The sequence below is a fragment of the Xiphias gladius genome, chromosome 1, assembly GCF_016859285.1.
Source record: "Xiphias gladius isolate SHS-SW01 ecotype Sanya breed wild chromosome 1, ASM1685928v1, whole genome shotgun sequence".
NCBI lineage: Eukaryota > Metazoa > Chordata > Actinopteri > Istiophoriformes > Xiphiidae > Xiphias > Xiphias gladius.
In genome coordinates this window covers 8,889,845-8,903,727 of record NC_053400.1, presented here as the reverse complement: position 1 = coordinate 8,903,727, position 13,883 = coordinate 8,889,845, and the positions used below count along the sequence as shown (strand labels likewise).

The window sequence follows — 13,883 nt, the reverse complement described above, 5'->3', positions numbered from 1 at the left end:
CTACATATGGGCCCCTCCTCCACACAAACAAAAAGCAATTTTAAAGCAGCTTTTTTTAGTGAGAAGACTATGAGGCTTTAACAAGTTAGCTCTCTGATATCTTCAATGGTGGGCTAAGAGAGAGAGAGAAGCAAAGAGAAAAAAAAGGACTAATGATATTGGAAAAAGTGTGTAAAGCAGGTTGATGTTTTCGATAGGAAACAAATCACACCTCTCATTCATCCTACACTCCCTTACCTAGCAATGCTGCTCCTGAATTCACTCAACCCTCAAATCTGTCATCAATCCTCTGTGGAAGTGAGCTACCTTCTTTCAGCCTGCTTCTCTTTTGTCTGCATAACTTTAAAGAATTGTGACACCCGTTTCTTAGGTAACAGCATGCTAATTACTAACAATAAAGAACATATCCGGGTTGTTGTTTTCCAGGTCACAGAAACTACCCACTACAGCAAACCTGTGAGTGTGGCTGTGCATGTTTCTGTGTGTTCTGCCTGCAGCTTGTTGGCCAGGCCCTGCCAAGAGCCAAGGCAGGGGATGTGGCAATGCCGAGCAATTATCCCTGTCCCTGCCCCGCGGGCAGGAGAGAGTTAAGCGGTGCAAGCTCTTACCTGGTGATGTTGTTGCAACTGAGAAAGAGGCGCTGCAAGCAGGGCAGGCGGTCCACCTCAGTCTAGAAGAAGAAAGAGAAAAAGGGAGAGGGAAGAGAGAGAGGTGGAGGGATGTGAAGAGGAGAAGGCAGTCGAGAATAGGGCACAGCATCGTCACTGTCGTCAGAGCTCTGTATCCCTCTCCATTTCCTTAGTCACCTTGCAGCTCTCAGTTCTAGCATACAGCATCCCCATCCACCCTGCGCATGCACACACACAAACACATACAGCACACTGGCTTGTCTGCACATGGAGAGGAGGGGAAGGAGAGAGAGAGTGTGTTTGAGAGAGAAAGCATGGGGAGGAAAGGGGGAGGGGAGGGAGAGCAGAGTGTGTGCTGCGCTAATGCAGAGGTCCCCTGCTGCAGGAGGCTGACTCGAAATGTCCACTGGAACACATATACATCCAGACCTACACACACTGACCAGCTAGCTACTGTACCGCTACTGTCACGCAACAACAATAGCTAGGACAAAATGGAAACTGAAAAGGATGGGGGTTTTTTCCTTCGTCGGGCAGGCACAGCATCAAAATCAATGTAGAATTTAGTGAGGGGGTGGGGTACAGAGCAGCAGCTGGCCAGCTGAAGAGGACACACATGGGTGTACGACTTCAGTTAATCAGATGGCAGCGTGGGGGAAACCATGTTCAGTTGTGTCAAGGTCTGCGCTAAGTGTGTGTCTGTGTGTATGGCCAGTGTTGCACATGCTGGAAGCCAAGAGGACACGCCCAGCAGCAGTCTAAATGGGCTGCGTCAGCGTCCGCCTATATTGCAGCCACCGCCTCACAGGCTCATTCAGCACTGTTGCCAGTCTCCATTCAAATGAGATATTAGCCTAGCATTTAGGCTATGCTAGCTCCTCTGCAGAGAAGAGTAGCACACTGCAGCACAGTCTCATTATTTAGGAGAGTCCCACAGCCCCCATCCACACAACCATATAAATAAAGAGCACAGTTACTCATCCATGTTTCATCAAGTCCAACAGCCAACATGCTGACTATAGTGCAATATGTGACATCAGGAGCAATGCTGGAAAGAGCCATTGTCTGTTGTGTTTTGTGTGTGGCAGTTGTGTTACACTGTTTGACGCTTGATCTATGGAAATAATGCAATGAAATAATTTTACCAGTGAAAAATATATAGATCAGTTTCATCTAATGTAAACAAGAGTAATGCGTCACTTTTCACTGTATATTTCGGTCTCACTGCAACCAGTGCATTTAACCTTACATAACTAGTGTGACACTTCGGGAAATATGCATATTGACGTTCTCTCTGAGAGTTAGCTGAGAAGACTGATACCACTCTCATGTTTGCACGGTAATTATGAAGCTATTGCCAGTAGCCAGTTAGCTTAGCTTAGCACAAAGAGTGGAAACAGATGGCATGGCTTTTTCCAAATCAAAATCTGCTCATTAATCAACACATTAATCAACATTAATCAGCACATTTCAGTTGAAATGTCAAATAACCACTAACAAAGGAAACATGTCTTTAGATTAGCGATAAGCCTTGGGGGGAATTGTGAACTTCTAGCATTCCAAGAGCGCTCACTCTCACAAAAAGCCAGAGCTCATTGCTACTATGGCAAATAAATTAAGATTAAAATAAGGGTAACTTTTAGTGATGTAGCTCAAAGTCGTTAACAAGATGGATATTTGCCAACTTCATTGTAAGACACAGAGCACACCCTAATTAGCATTTTTTGACCTCCAAAACGCTTCCTCGTGCATTGTTTGAAAACCGTTCTGCTGAAAGCAACATATATTTTATTATTACAGTATATATTTACCCTACAGGAAAATAAGAGAATGAGAGCCATGAGCACTTGTAACACTGTTTACTGTATTACTGTTTGTAATACTGGCTCTGTTGTTGTGGTTTGGGGGTCTTTTTGCTCCCTAGTGGTAGAACAAAAACAATTGGATGTCAAATATTTATTGAATAAAATACAACATATTAAACATACTGGATAAAGATAGTATTTGCATTGAGGCTAGGATTGTGTGGGGATTTTTTTCTTATATTGGCTTTGTAATGCTGTTCTGTGTACATCAGCAAAACAGTGCCATGTTCATTCCTTCTTTTAAAAACTGCAAGTCACGCCAGCGCTAGCTAATACTGGCCCTCCGCTACACTTCCAGAGTTTCTGTCTCTGCTAGTCCCTCTATGGATGCTGGTGAAGCAGCAGCCACTGCACACTGTCTGATACTAAATATAGCAACCCTGTCTCAGACAGAATGATGTCATCACTGAGCTGATGTGCTGCCTAACAATCGCCCACCAATGTGGTCTCTTTCTTTTTTAAAACCTGATTGATCAGGACCAATCAGTGGACAGAATGTAATGTGTGATTGGGTAAGGCTTTGTTGCTGTGTGTCTGTGTACCTGTTTGCCTGCAGGGGTGTATTTATGTGCCTGTGTGCCCGTGCCTTCACCTTTTTTTTTCAACTCCGCCCTCTTCTCACTGACAGCTTGCGTGTCTTTATTTTTCACACTCATACTGAACTTTGGCAGGGGCATTAATCCACAAAAACATGACTTTTAAGGTTCTCTGCCCTTAAAAGTCATATTTTGGCAACCTGGGCATTACTTACTATTGCTGTTACTGGATAGTGACACACTTTTTGAAGTTTCAGACGTAATTCAATTATTTCCCAAAAAACTTTGAGGCAGCATGTTCGTTCATCGCCATAGATCCTCTCAGATGCAAATTGTGACACCATAGAAAAAGTAGAACAGACTTACAACACACATACAAACATACTGTGAGCTAATTAATCTACAGTTGAACTACCAAAGAGCATTACACATTTGTTTTACATTTTCCACTTTGATGTTGCTTGACTCAATGCTGGCGCACATAAAAACAAGTCCATTGGAAAAAACTGCTGCTAATCCATAGTGCCAGTCTCCATCTAAGTGATGCCTCTGTTTTATCACTGCTTGTGAAAACTACTCAGCTCTTCCAAACAAGTCACTGTTCCTATTGCCAAAAAGGAAAATGCATCACTTACTGCCTGCCGTGGGATTTCTTAATTGGAAGACCCACCTGAGAGCATGAAAGTGTAAACAGCAAAACTTTTCAGAAATGGATATAGGATAAATCACCACTGTGTTATCAGTTCTTGTGTTGTAAGCATTAGAGTGTAACAAAACTGTCATTTTTATGAAAATGCAATTTAAGGTAAAATCAGTTACATCTATGAAAAAATATTGAGTACAACATTTAGAGAGCATGCAAAACAGATGCTGTCGAACTTTCTTGAACAAAACAGTGTCATGAAATAGGTTAACAAAAAAAACTGATGACACCTACCCTTCTAAAAATGTTCCCTTAAACATGTGATATGTATCATATAAAGCATATGACACATATCTTTATATGTCATATAAACATATAAAGCCTTTATGTATTTCGTTGTGGCTCCACTTTTCATCTGCCTTCCCTTTCATAAAAGTGAAAAACCTGGACACCTGGAGGATGGTTAGTTACTTATTGCTTGATATAAGCACTTGGCAGTAAACATCACTAATGACAGAGACTAGAGAATGTGCTGAAGGATAGAATTTTTCCTCTCGTGTATCAAATAAAACATTACATCCGATAATTAGGACTGGATGAGGCTCTTGATCAGAACTTGCAGGCAGAAGACAGGGTGAGTGATGGGAAGAGGTTTCATACGACACAATGTTGGATTCAGTTTGTATTTTCAACCCTAAAATGCAGGAAAGGGCTTAGGGGATTTGCATACAAATTAAGGGGCCTGTTTTGGCATGCACTGTTCTGTTTATCAGATTAAAACTATAGAAACCAAGGGGAGTGAATTTCCGTGTTTAGAATATCCAGTTTCTTTTCATCTGCGCCAGAAAGTCTGTGGGAGGTTGTGGGTAATGAGCTACATCTCTCTAGGTAATGGCAATAAGATATATTTCAACATAGACCCTCTAACAAAGATTCTATTGATGTAATGTCTGTGTTTTTCTTATTTTGTGACAGTAAAAACTGCTACATGTGATCCCATAACAGAGGAAAAAGTAACCATCAAAAGGAGCTGGTACAAAGGAATAGCATGAAGATGAAAGCTGAAGCACACCACCGGTATTTTTATCCTGTGAAGAACATTTTCCTAAAGAACAGTTGTCAGGGTACGTGTGTGTGTTCGTTTGTTCATGAAAATGCAAAATAATGCTGTAAATTTATCACAGGCAGCTGGAGGAACTTCACCGGCACAGGAGATATTACACACATGAGACAAGCACTGGATCAGCTCTTAAAAACCCAAGGGCAGCTGTAGTGTTTACAATCTGAGACCACTGAATTATTACAACACTCAGCAAATACATGTGTGTGATGCATGCATGAAGTATTAGGTGTACAGATCAGACAAAGCACAGCTGCCTTAGTACACATTATCAGACCTTTGCAAAAAACTAGTGAAATCCTGCTACAGTAGCAGTCAACACAAAAGTTTCTAAGTCTGTATCTACTGTATTCTGCAAATATCTTAGTCGCTATTACTACTGACTGAGGTATTTTTAACTCCTGCTTGCACTTTCAAATGGGAGAAAGAAGAAGTCCCAAAAAGGGAAAGGTCAGAAACTTCAGCCTTGGTTGAAAATGAGATTCTGTTCACTGAACACCTGGTGTCCATTTTTTTTGATTGTGTAGTATACCAAGCACACAGTGAATAACATGCTTTAATTGGGAAAGAGGCCCCTCACCACAAAAGAGATGAAGTTGTGCCTAAGGTTGAGTTCAGTCAAACAGTCCAGGGTCTGCAGATTTTCTATTCTGGAGATGCTGTTTCCCGCCAGGTTCAACACTCGCAGCTCACTCAGGTGAGAAATGTTTTCTATCTCGCAGATCTGCACAAAAGCAGAGTGAGACAAAGACAGAGCATAACATAGAATTATGTCAAGCAGCAATCTAGATAATCATATTCTACATATAGAGCAACAGAGAGAGAGGCCAAGCACAACACACCTGAATTGTATGCATTCAGTGTTCACTCTCACATTCAAGTCATGTATTGCAAGGTCATCGGATGAAATCTATTTAGGATTCTTTAGCCTGTGCACAGCCTAATGTTATGGGGTGAAAGAAACCCGAAAGATAGTGTGCTCCATTTTCTTTGCAATGCCTGAGGCTGATCCTTCTGCTAACTGACACTAAAACAGAAATTACACCATTCCTGTCACATACCTCAAGTGAACTGTTTCAAGGCAACTATCTGCTTCACTTGTGAAAAATATGGAATGACTGATATTCAGTGAGTTACACCAAAGCCCTGACTCCTGTTTGATTACTCATATCATAATAACAAACAAGTAGCTAGGGGTCAGTCAGTGGTGAAATCTTACCCTGCCTTCTCTCCCTCTCTCTCTGGGAGAGATTAGTAGGGGGCCTCTGTCATAATGACACTTAAAATACTTCAGAAGAATTCCCAGTGGCTGTTACTCTGAGAATGATGTGTTTGCCCCCTAAAGTGCACACTGTACATGTGAGGCTAAGGTCAAAAGGGCATCCAGGGTTCAAGGAGTCTTTCAAAATACAATAATCAAGGATTGCTGCTGCTCAATTATTAAATAGGTCAAATAGAATAGAAATTTTACTAAGAATAAAATAATGAAATTTAGTTGAAATTAGAAACGATAAAGATAACAAGCAACATGGGTATTAGGGTACATAGACACATACATTTGTGTACCATCGGTAAATATATTCATGTCTCCTCCCTGCCTGGTAGAATCACGTCTTTCAAACTTGACACCCTTAGTAGTTTGTAATGCAGGCTTTCTGTTAATTAATATTTGCAGCCACTAAATCAAAGGTAAGACTTCTCAAATAAGTCTTCTCACACTTTTCAAAGTTCCCCCTCAGCCCCAGAAGTCTTTATACAACTATAGTACTCAGTGTGACTGGCAAATTGACTTTCACATTTAAAATCAGTGGAGCGCCGCAATAACCTTCCTCATGTTGTCAGCATCTGCAGCGGCGAGAAGTCTACACCAAGAACGCAAGCTATATGTGATTCTGGGTTGATGCATGAAAATACAAACATGGTTTACACAGGACCACATTCACCCCCACCACCAGTTCTTCCAGCTACTGCCATCACTATAAGGTACCACTTGTCAAGAGGAAGACCTTTAAAATGTCCTTCATCCTCTCAGCTGTTAATGCCCTAAACAAATCACACTACGCACATACAGATATTCACACCTATAAACCTTTCTTTCAATTGATTGAGCCTTGTCAGTTTTTGAATCTGGAAATTTGTTGTTCCGCAGTGTGAGCTCTGGTTTAAACAGACTTGTTGGGACTGTTAACAAGAAAAGTGCAATCAATATTAATCAAAAGCACAATATGACTCCTGTAAATTCAAGTTCACTTCAAAGACCATAATAAAACAGTCTCATCTGATTCTGGATACAACAGAGTGAGATCATAACGCTGCATTCAAAGGCTTCACAATAGTTGTGTTATGGTGTCACTGGAGTAAATACCCTCAGTCAACACACAATCATGAAACATTAAGAGGACAATAGTATCTCAAAAGTAAGAGACGCAGACTTGTGACGGGAATATTTTTGGTTCAAACATCAGAACATGTAAAGCAGCCAGTCGATGGAAATGAGCTACATGCCCTGTGAACCTACCATCAATATATTAAGATGCGTGAAAAACACTCACTGCCCTAACGGGGGGAAACATTCACAAAGTAAACATTATCTCAGGCCCAGACTTGGGCATCCTTGACCTACACAGGGCAGGCATCTGTATATCAAACTTCTGTCAAGACACAGTATCTCTAGACAAACTAAAGTAGATTTTGGATAATCTCATTTGAAAATATTTGAGGATCTTGTGTTACACATGATGAATTAGATCTTTTCTAATAGTGTAGGTCAGGCATCCAGAATATGGTAAGGTGGTTCAAATGTTTGACCTGTGCAAGTAAGATTTCATTTCAATTAACACTTGAAATATGTAAGTAGGAATTACATATGATTTTGAGGATTTTTGTTGTGTGTACAATATTTGTTGAACATTAGTAGAAAACTCTTTACATTGTGAATACATTTGTTTTTTTAAAAATGGTTATCCAACAATGTCGGGTCTCATTGTGACCGCACCACTTGGTCACTGAGACCGGGTGTGAGTTGGATTCACAGAGAATATCTCCTCTTGAATTGACTGGGGGGAAAAAAGAATGGGAGTGATGTACAACTTTTGGTTAAAGCATGCACACAAAAGGAAAGAGGTCAAGCAGCTGGTGTTCTATGGCCAGTAGTGACTAAACAACAACCTAACTGGGTAGAAGAACCATGACTTCAACATTATTTCAATTCATTCATCCATTATTTTCCTCGCTGAATTCACTCACATCATCATCTTGTTTTATCATTGTGCAGTGATTCACATTACACTTGGGTGGTCAGGTCTGGTGAGTTTGGAAAACGTTGAATAAAAGGTGACTGAACAGTTATTTAAGTGCACAAAACAGGAGGTTTTGAGGTCAGTGATTGGAAAGTAACCTGTCCTTGTTGGAGTAATAGCTTTATCATGTGCTCCTCAACGTAGGCACCGGCCAACAAATGGCTACCTGCAAATGCAATGTGCTTTCATTACCAGCAAGGACATTATGAAGTCCCTCCTTTAATTGTCACATTATCAGAATTGTTTAAATTAACTGTATAGATGTACTGCAGTTGTAGGGAAGTAGGAAACACAGCCAATGGACAGATATTAACGCAAGAACACTTCCTCTGTCAGGAAAAATAACATAACAAGGTAGTAGCCATTGAATAGTAATAGGGACACTTGCTCATGTAAAGAGCAGCCAACATTAGAGAGAGAGGGAGCCTTACCAGGGTTCAGGAGTAGCTCTCTGAGGAAGGGCGTAGGCGGCATGCTGGCAAAACACTAATTTGACCAAGGGGAGTTTTTCTATTTTTCCTTTTATCTTCCTTTTCCAAGAGCTGCTAAAGTCGTCATCTGACATCAGTGTTACTTACATTATTAGATTTCTCTGGCTTTTAATATCAGTTAGCCATGCTCTACTGTGGAGGCTGAGCAAATAGCCCCTAATAATAGATTTAGACACAAACTAATTGCAGAACTGTATAATGTGCTACACCTCAAAACCATTACCAATTCTGAAGACATACACTCAGTTGACAGTTTATTAGGTACACCTAGCTAAAACTAATGCAGTCTTATACAGCAGTCCTGCAATAAACCCTACCTTCGTGAAGGTTATAATGTTCAGTTTTTATTGAAACTGATTTAAAGAGTTGCTGATTCAACTCTATTATCATTTTGGAGGATGTAGTTTTTGATGCTGTTGAGCTGTAGTCCATTATACAGAGAGGTGTTTCTGTTACTTAGCCAACCCTCATTGGTATAAATGGAATGGACAAGAAACACCTGTCCGTATAACGTAATACAATTCATCAGCACTACAAACTACAGCCTCCAAAATGACCATAAAGTTTCAACACAAACTGAACATTATTTCTTTCATGAAGGTAAGATTTATTGCAGGACTGCTGTACTAGACTGTAAACTGCCAACTGAGTGTAGAAAGAGTTGTGCCTGTTGAATAAATCAAGGTGGGGTCACTGAGGAAATGGATGTGGGATCAGACCCTTGACTAGAGCTTGTGGGTTCTGATGGTTTACAGTCCTTTGTTCTCTAACAGTGCTGTGAGCTAAATCAAATGCTGAAGATAAGTTCCTAAAAACTCAGGTGGGCAAAAGGATGGTCATAATACCCATCAGATTTCTGGCTTTAGTAACACATTGCAAAATCAAAAGGAGGAGTCCTAGACATGACCTATTTGTTCCTAATAGTGTTTGGGACACTCAATCTACAAAAAAAGTGCTGCACTATTTAAAGTATTATTTGACAGTAACAAGTGGGCAATTTGGCTATAGTGAATGCCCTGAATAGGCATCATTTTATAGGTCAGTGAACTCAGATAAAGGGTTTCGAATGAGCGTGACTACATAAATTCTCACGCCCGCTTGGTCTCTTGCTGTAATGTCCGTATGGCTCTAGCATTTAGAGAGCTGCATCTCACATAGCAAACCACTAGTTATCAGCAGTGTGGAGGAGGTGGAAGAGACAATCCACTTCTACGGAGTTTTGCATCTGAATATCGTTAAGTATGGACCACTAAGCGAACAAAACTAAACACACACATGCTGTAGGTGGGAGTACAGTAGAGGAGCAGTACCTGATTGTCGTGCAAATCCAGGATATTCAGTTTGGACATGCTTTCCAGGCAGCATATCTTCTGGATTCTGAAAAGTATCAGGAAGAAGTGACATAAAACGGAAAATATTACATAAAATTTACATGAAATACAATTTGTCACAAAGTATGTGAACAATCAATAACTAATTTTAGCCTACTTGACTGTACCAGGTGCAGCCACCTGGCGGGGTGTGGGGATATCTTTTGAAGGGGTACCAAGCAGAGGACAGCCAACAGGCCAACAAGCATATTAACAGATTACATTCCCCAAGGAATCTGAATATTCAGTAGTGTACAGTGACTTAATGTTCAGGAATGTCCATATTGATTCAGATCAAATTACAAACCAGTATGAAAGGCCATAGTCTCTTGAAAAATGCCATGGAGTATGAAGAGTATTCTTTACTCTTCAGGAACTACACATTGCCTTGGAAGCAGGTGTTAAGTCTCATGTTTTACAGAAAGTGAAACAAATGCCAGAGTCCAACTACAAGATCTTGATGTCATTCACTGTGATTTGTGTTTTAATCTTCTTCCTTCCGACCATTTGGAACAAAAAAGACTAACACTGAAATAAATGCTTTTCGAAATTAAACTGGGCACCTGCTGGGAATCATTCATCTCCGAGGCCTACTATTTAGCAACAGCTAGTTTATACAATGTTTAAAAGACTAAAGGAAAACAACAAGATGGCTTGAATACCCTACAAGCAAAAGTTTCACTACATCAGTTTGTAGCTTGACCACCTTGTAAAATTTAAGAAATGCTGCATAACACATTAAACCACAGATCTCCTTTAAAGGTGTAAGATTAAAGAACAGTGGAGCATTTATGTCTATACACTGTCACCTACTCTGCAGCTTATGCTGTGCTACCACAAATATGAACTGCACAGTACTAGCTACATGATGCAATTCCGACAAATCTGACACATTCTTGTATTATAGTGCTTGTTACTCCTGTGAGGACAACTAACCTGTTCTTCCCCAGCAAAAGGATCCTAAGAGAGCTTAGAGTTTCAATGCCAGTCATCTCAGAGATGTGATTGTCATACAAGTTCAGGAAAACAAGCTGTCGCAGATGTGACAAATGCTGGATCCTTGTGATTAGATTGTGCTGGAGGTTAAGAAGTTGCAGTTCTTCCATAATGCCCAGCTGGGGACATACCTCCAAAAAGCGCCTGGAAAAGAACATTTAGCACGATTTAGGCTTCATATGGATGACTACATAATTTTCATGGCATAAGAACTGTATGTCACTTTAAACCATGCCATTTAGTGATGTATTTCACTGTACATACTGACTGACTTATTTCTGAACTGTCACCAGTAAAGCAATTCCTTGTCAGCATACACTGATCATTGAAGACAAGGGGTGCATATTTTAAGGGATTTTGCTGCTCCCTTGTGGCAAACTGAAGTATTTGCCATTTTAGTTGAAAGTCTTATAATTTCTTCTGCAAATACTGTTATTGACCAGACTTAGTTCATAAATCTAAAAAAAACTTAATGAAATCGGAATGACATGAGAATACAAAAACACTGCAAGTAAGGATACACAGAACTGCCATGACACATGGCATGCTAATCATATGTCCAGTTTACAGCGACTTTCAGCTGAAACAATATGTTCTACACTACAACACCTAAAATTTATTCAGTTAGAAAATAAATAACAGGCCAGAGGTACCTGTCCAAGTCAATTCGTTGAAAATCGGATGCAAAACTATCACAAGGCAACCGAGAGAAGGGAAAGCCAGGAACAGCGTTGTACTTATATCCTCCAGAACCACCTGACATAGATAATACACACTGAATTCACAGTACATATAATAGCATAGTGCATTGCATAAGAATCCGTGCTATATATTTGAATAGTATACACTGTAAATATTAAAATCAGCAATAAAGCATTTTCCCGATTCCATAATATTTGTTAAGTAATATTGCCATATTTACCTGCTGGCTTGAGAAGGTTTAAGACATTATGGTAGTAAGCGGCCCCTGCACTTTGTGTTGGTCTCTTAGATTTGTCTCTTGCTTCTTGTGCAGCATGTGAAACTGCAGCCAAACCACTCTCAGCACCGCCCACTAGTGGTACTAGATTGTGTGCAGGACAATCTGGAGAGTCACTGGCAAATGATGGCAGTGGAGGTGTCTGGCCAAATCTTCTTTGGCTACATGCATGCACCTTGTTTTCTACAGAGGCAAAATTATAGTGAAACAAAGAGTGCAAATATTCCACGAGATTGTTTACATACCTTGGCCATTCACGAATATACAATATAATGCTTAATCACACAAAAACCTCTTGGGCGGAAGGTGGATGGGTGAGTGAGTGTGCGAATGCTTGGACTGGGCCAAGCTTACCTGGGTTAGAATTACTCATTGTTTGGGCGGAATTCATGTTTGTTTCTTTTACAATATCTTGAGAGACAGACTGAAAAATGGTAAACATGACAAACAGTGAATCACAAGTTGGAAACCGTAAGCAAATAACCACATGGTCTTGGTCTTCAATGTATTCTTTTTCGTGACTCACCATCCTCTGGGATCTTTCTGGTACTAGTGATTTGACAGTTGTAAGGTGCAACTTGCAGCTGTTGACCTGCAGAAATATTTTACTAAAGGTTTAACTGTTTTGCATTAAATAAGACACAGATACTCTGTTCAAACATGAACATACAGCTAGTCTACTAACTTCAACTAACGATAACTGATCACTTTCCCTGCTGAGCCTGAGGTTAACCTTTAATAGTTAGCCGACATAGAATAATATTGTGAAACAACGGTAATAGTCTGTCAAAGGTGATATTTACCATGGGGGTGAGATACACCCATCTATGATTGACGCTGGTGTTGTGTTGACGAGAGCGCATCGTTTTGCCCAGGGTTCGTTCCGGCTCCATTTAGCTAACGTTCGCTAGGGGTAAGAGTTAGGAACCAACCTTAAACGCAGGGGAAAAAAAAAAAAAAAAAAGCTCTATTTCAGTTTCGGTACCGACTTCATGAATAATTAAAAAAAAATGCAAACTCATTTACAACTGTATTGCCAGAGCTTATATTTGTTGCTCCAAAATCGATGTTCGTCTTTACTTCAGGCACTACAAACTTCTTTGGAGATAAGCACTGTTACCAAGGTAACGACGGCGTTGCTGGGTTACGCCCACTTCCCGTGTCACTAAAAAGCAATCCGTCGGGAAACAAGTCCTAAAATTGTTCCTTTAGCTAAAGTTGGGCTTATTCTAGTTTGCAATTGAAATAGGTAACAGTTATTATTACTTAATACTGTAGCGCTGCCTTGTAGAAGAGCCACGTGTCAAAATATACTGTTAAAGGCCTGTTAAAGGTTTACACTGTGTTTACATCGTGTATATTCTGGAATTAATTTCTCTTCAATCAAATTACCATGAAATAATCATAATAATAATGATAATAATAATAATAAATTATTATAACTGTTAGTAACTAATAGTTTAACTGGTTGTTTTTTTTACTCACTATGTGGCTATATGAAGTCTGCTGTATAGACTGTACTTGACTGGGTACATACACAATGTACACAGAGTGGGCAGAACATTGGTCATTGGGGGCCCACAGGTCATATGAACACCATAGCCCCCTGTCGGGTTAAGCTGACCATGACTGTAAAGCCTTAAGCCTTGCTGTCATTTTACATTACACTAAAGCTCACTCTGGGTTAAACAGATCAAGTGCAAATTACACATATTGTAGTATTTTTCCATCATTATTCTAAACATGGTTAAAACAAAACATTTCAAAAAGCAAATTATTACTTGTTTCTGCACCTGTGAACATTTTACTTGGACTTGTTCTCCTATTTCGTATTCCGTATTAAACTGATGTGATACTGAGGAAAGAGACTGCTAGGATAATAACCACCAGAACATTGATAACAGACCCTTCTCACAGTGGACATCTGGTAATTGCACAAAAAGGCACAGGTGCAA

At 40.0% G+C, this 13,883-nt stretch overlaps 1 protein-coding gene across 7 annotated transcripts in view; it reads right to left on the bottom strand.

The window, feature by feature from the left end:
• LOC120788155 (leucine-rich repeat-containing protein 49) overlaps positions 1 to 13,849 on the bottom strand; it is a 37,671-nt gene extending 23,822 nt beyond the window's left edge. For 2 of the 7 annotated variants that reach the window (XM_040123743.1, XM_040124088.1), the window contains exons 1-10: positions 13,722 to 13,849; positions 12,732 to 12,860; positions 12,455 to 12,520; positions 12,283 to 12,352; positions 11,872 to 12,111; positions 11,603 to 11,705; positions 10,890 to 11,093; positions 9,894 to 9,960; positions 5,374 to 5,517; positions 609 to 670 (exon numbers count right to left, since the gene is read on the bottom strand). In XM_040123743.1, coding sequence (XP_039979677.1) covers positions 609 to 670; positions 5,374 to 5,517; positions 9,894 to 9,960; positions 10,890 to 11,093; positions 11,603 to 11,705; positions 11,872 to 12,111; positions 12,283 to 12,352; positions 12,455 to 12,520; positions 12,732 to 12,821 — 1,046 coding nt within the window. In that variant the 5' untranslated portion in view covers positions 12,822 to 12,860; positions 13,722 to 13,849. Of the gene's footprint in view, positions 1 to 608; positions 671 to 5,373; positions 5,518 to 9,893; positions 9,961 to 10,889; positions 11,094 to 11,602; positions 11,706 to 11,871; positions 12,112 to 12,282; positions 12,353 to 12,454; positions 12,521 to 12,731; positions 12,861 to 12,954; positions 13,093 to 13,709 lie in introns of those variants that run through there. The other 5 variants (XM_040123822.1, XM_040123996.1, XM_040123906.1 and 2 more) reach the window with 5 other exon arrangements.
• Positions 13,850 to 13,883: the final 34 nt, after the last annotated feature.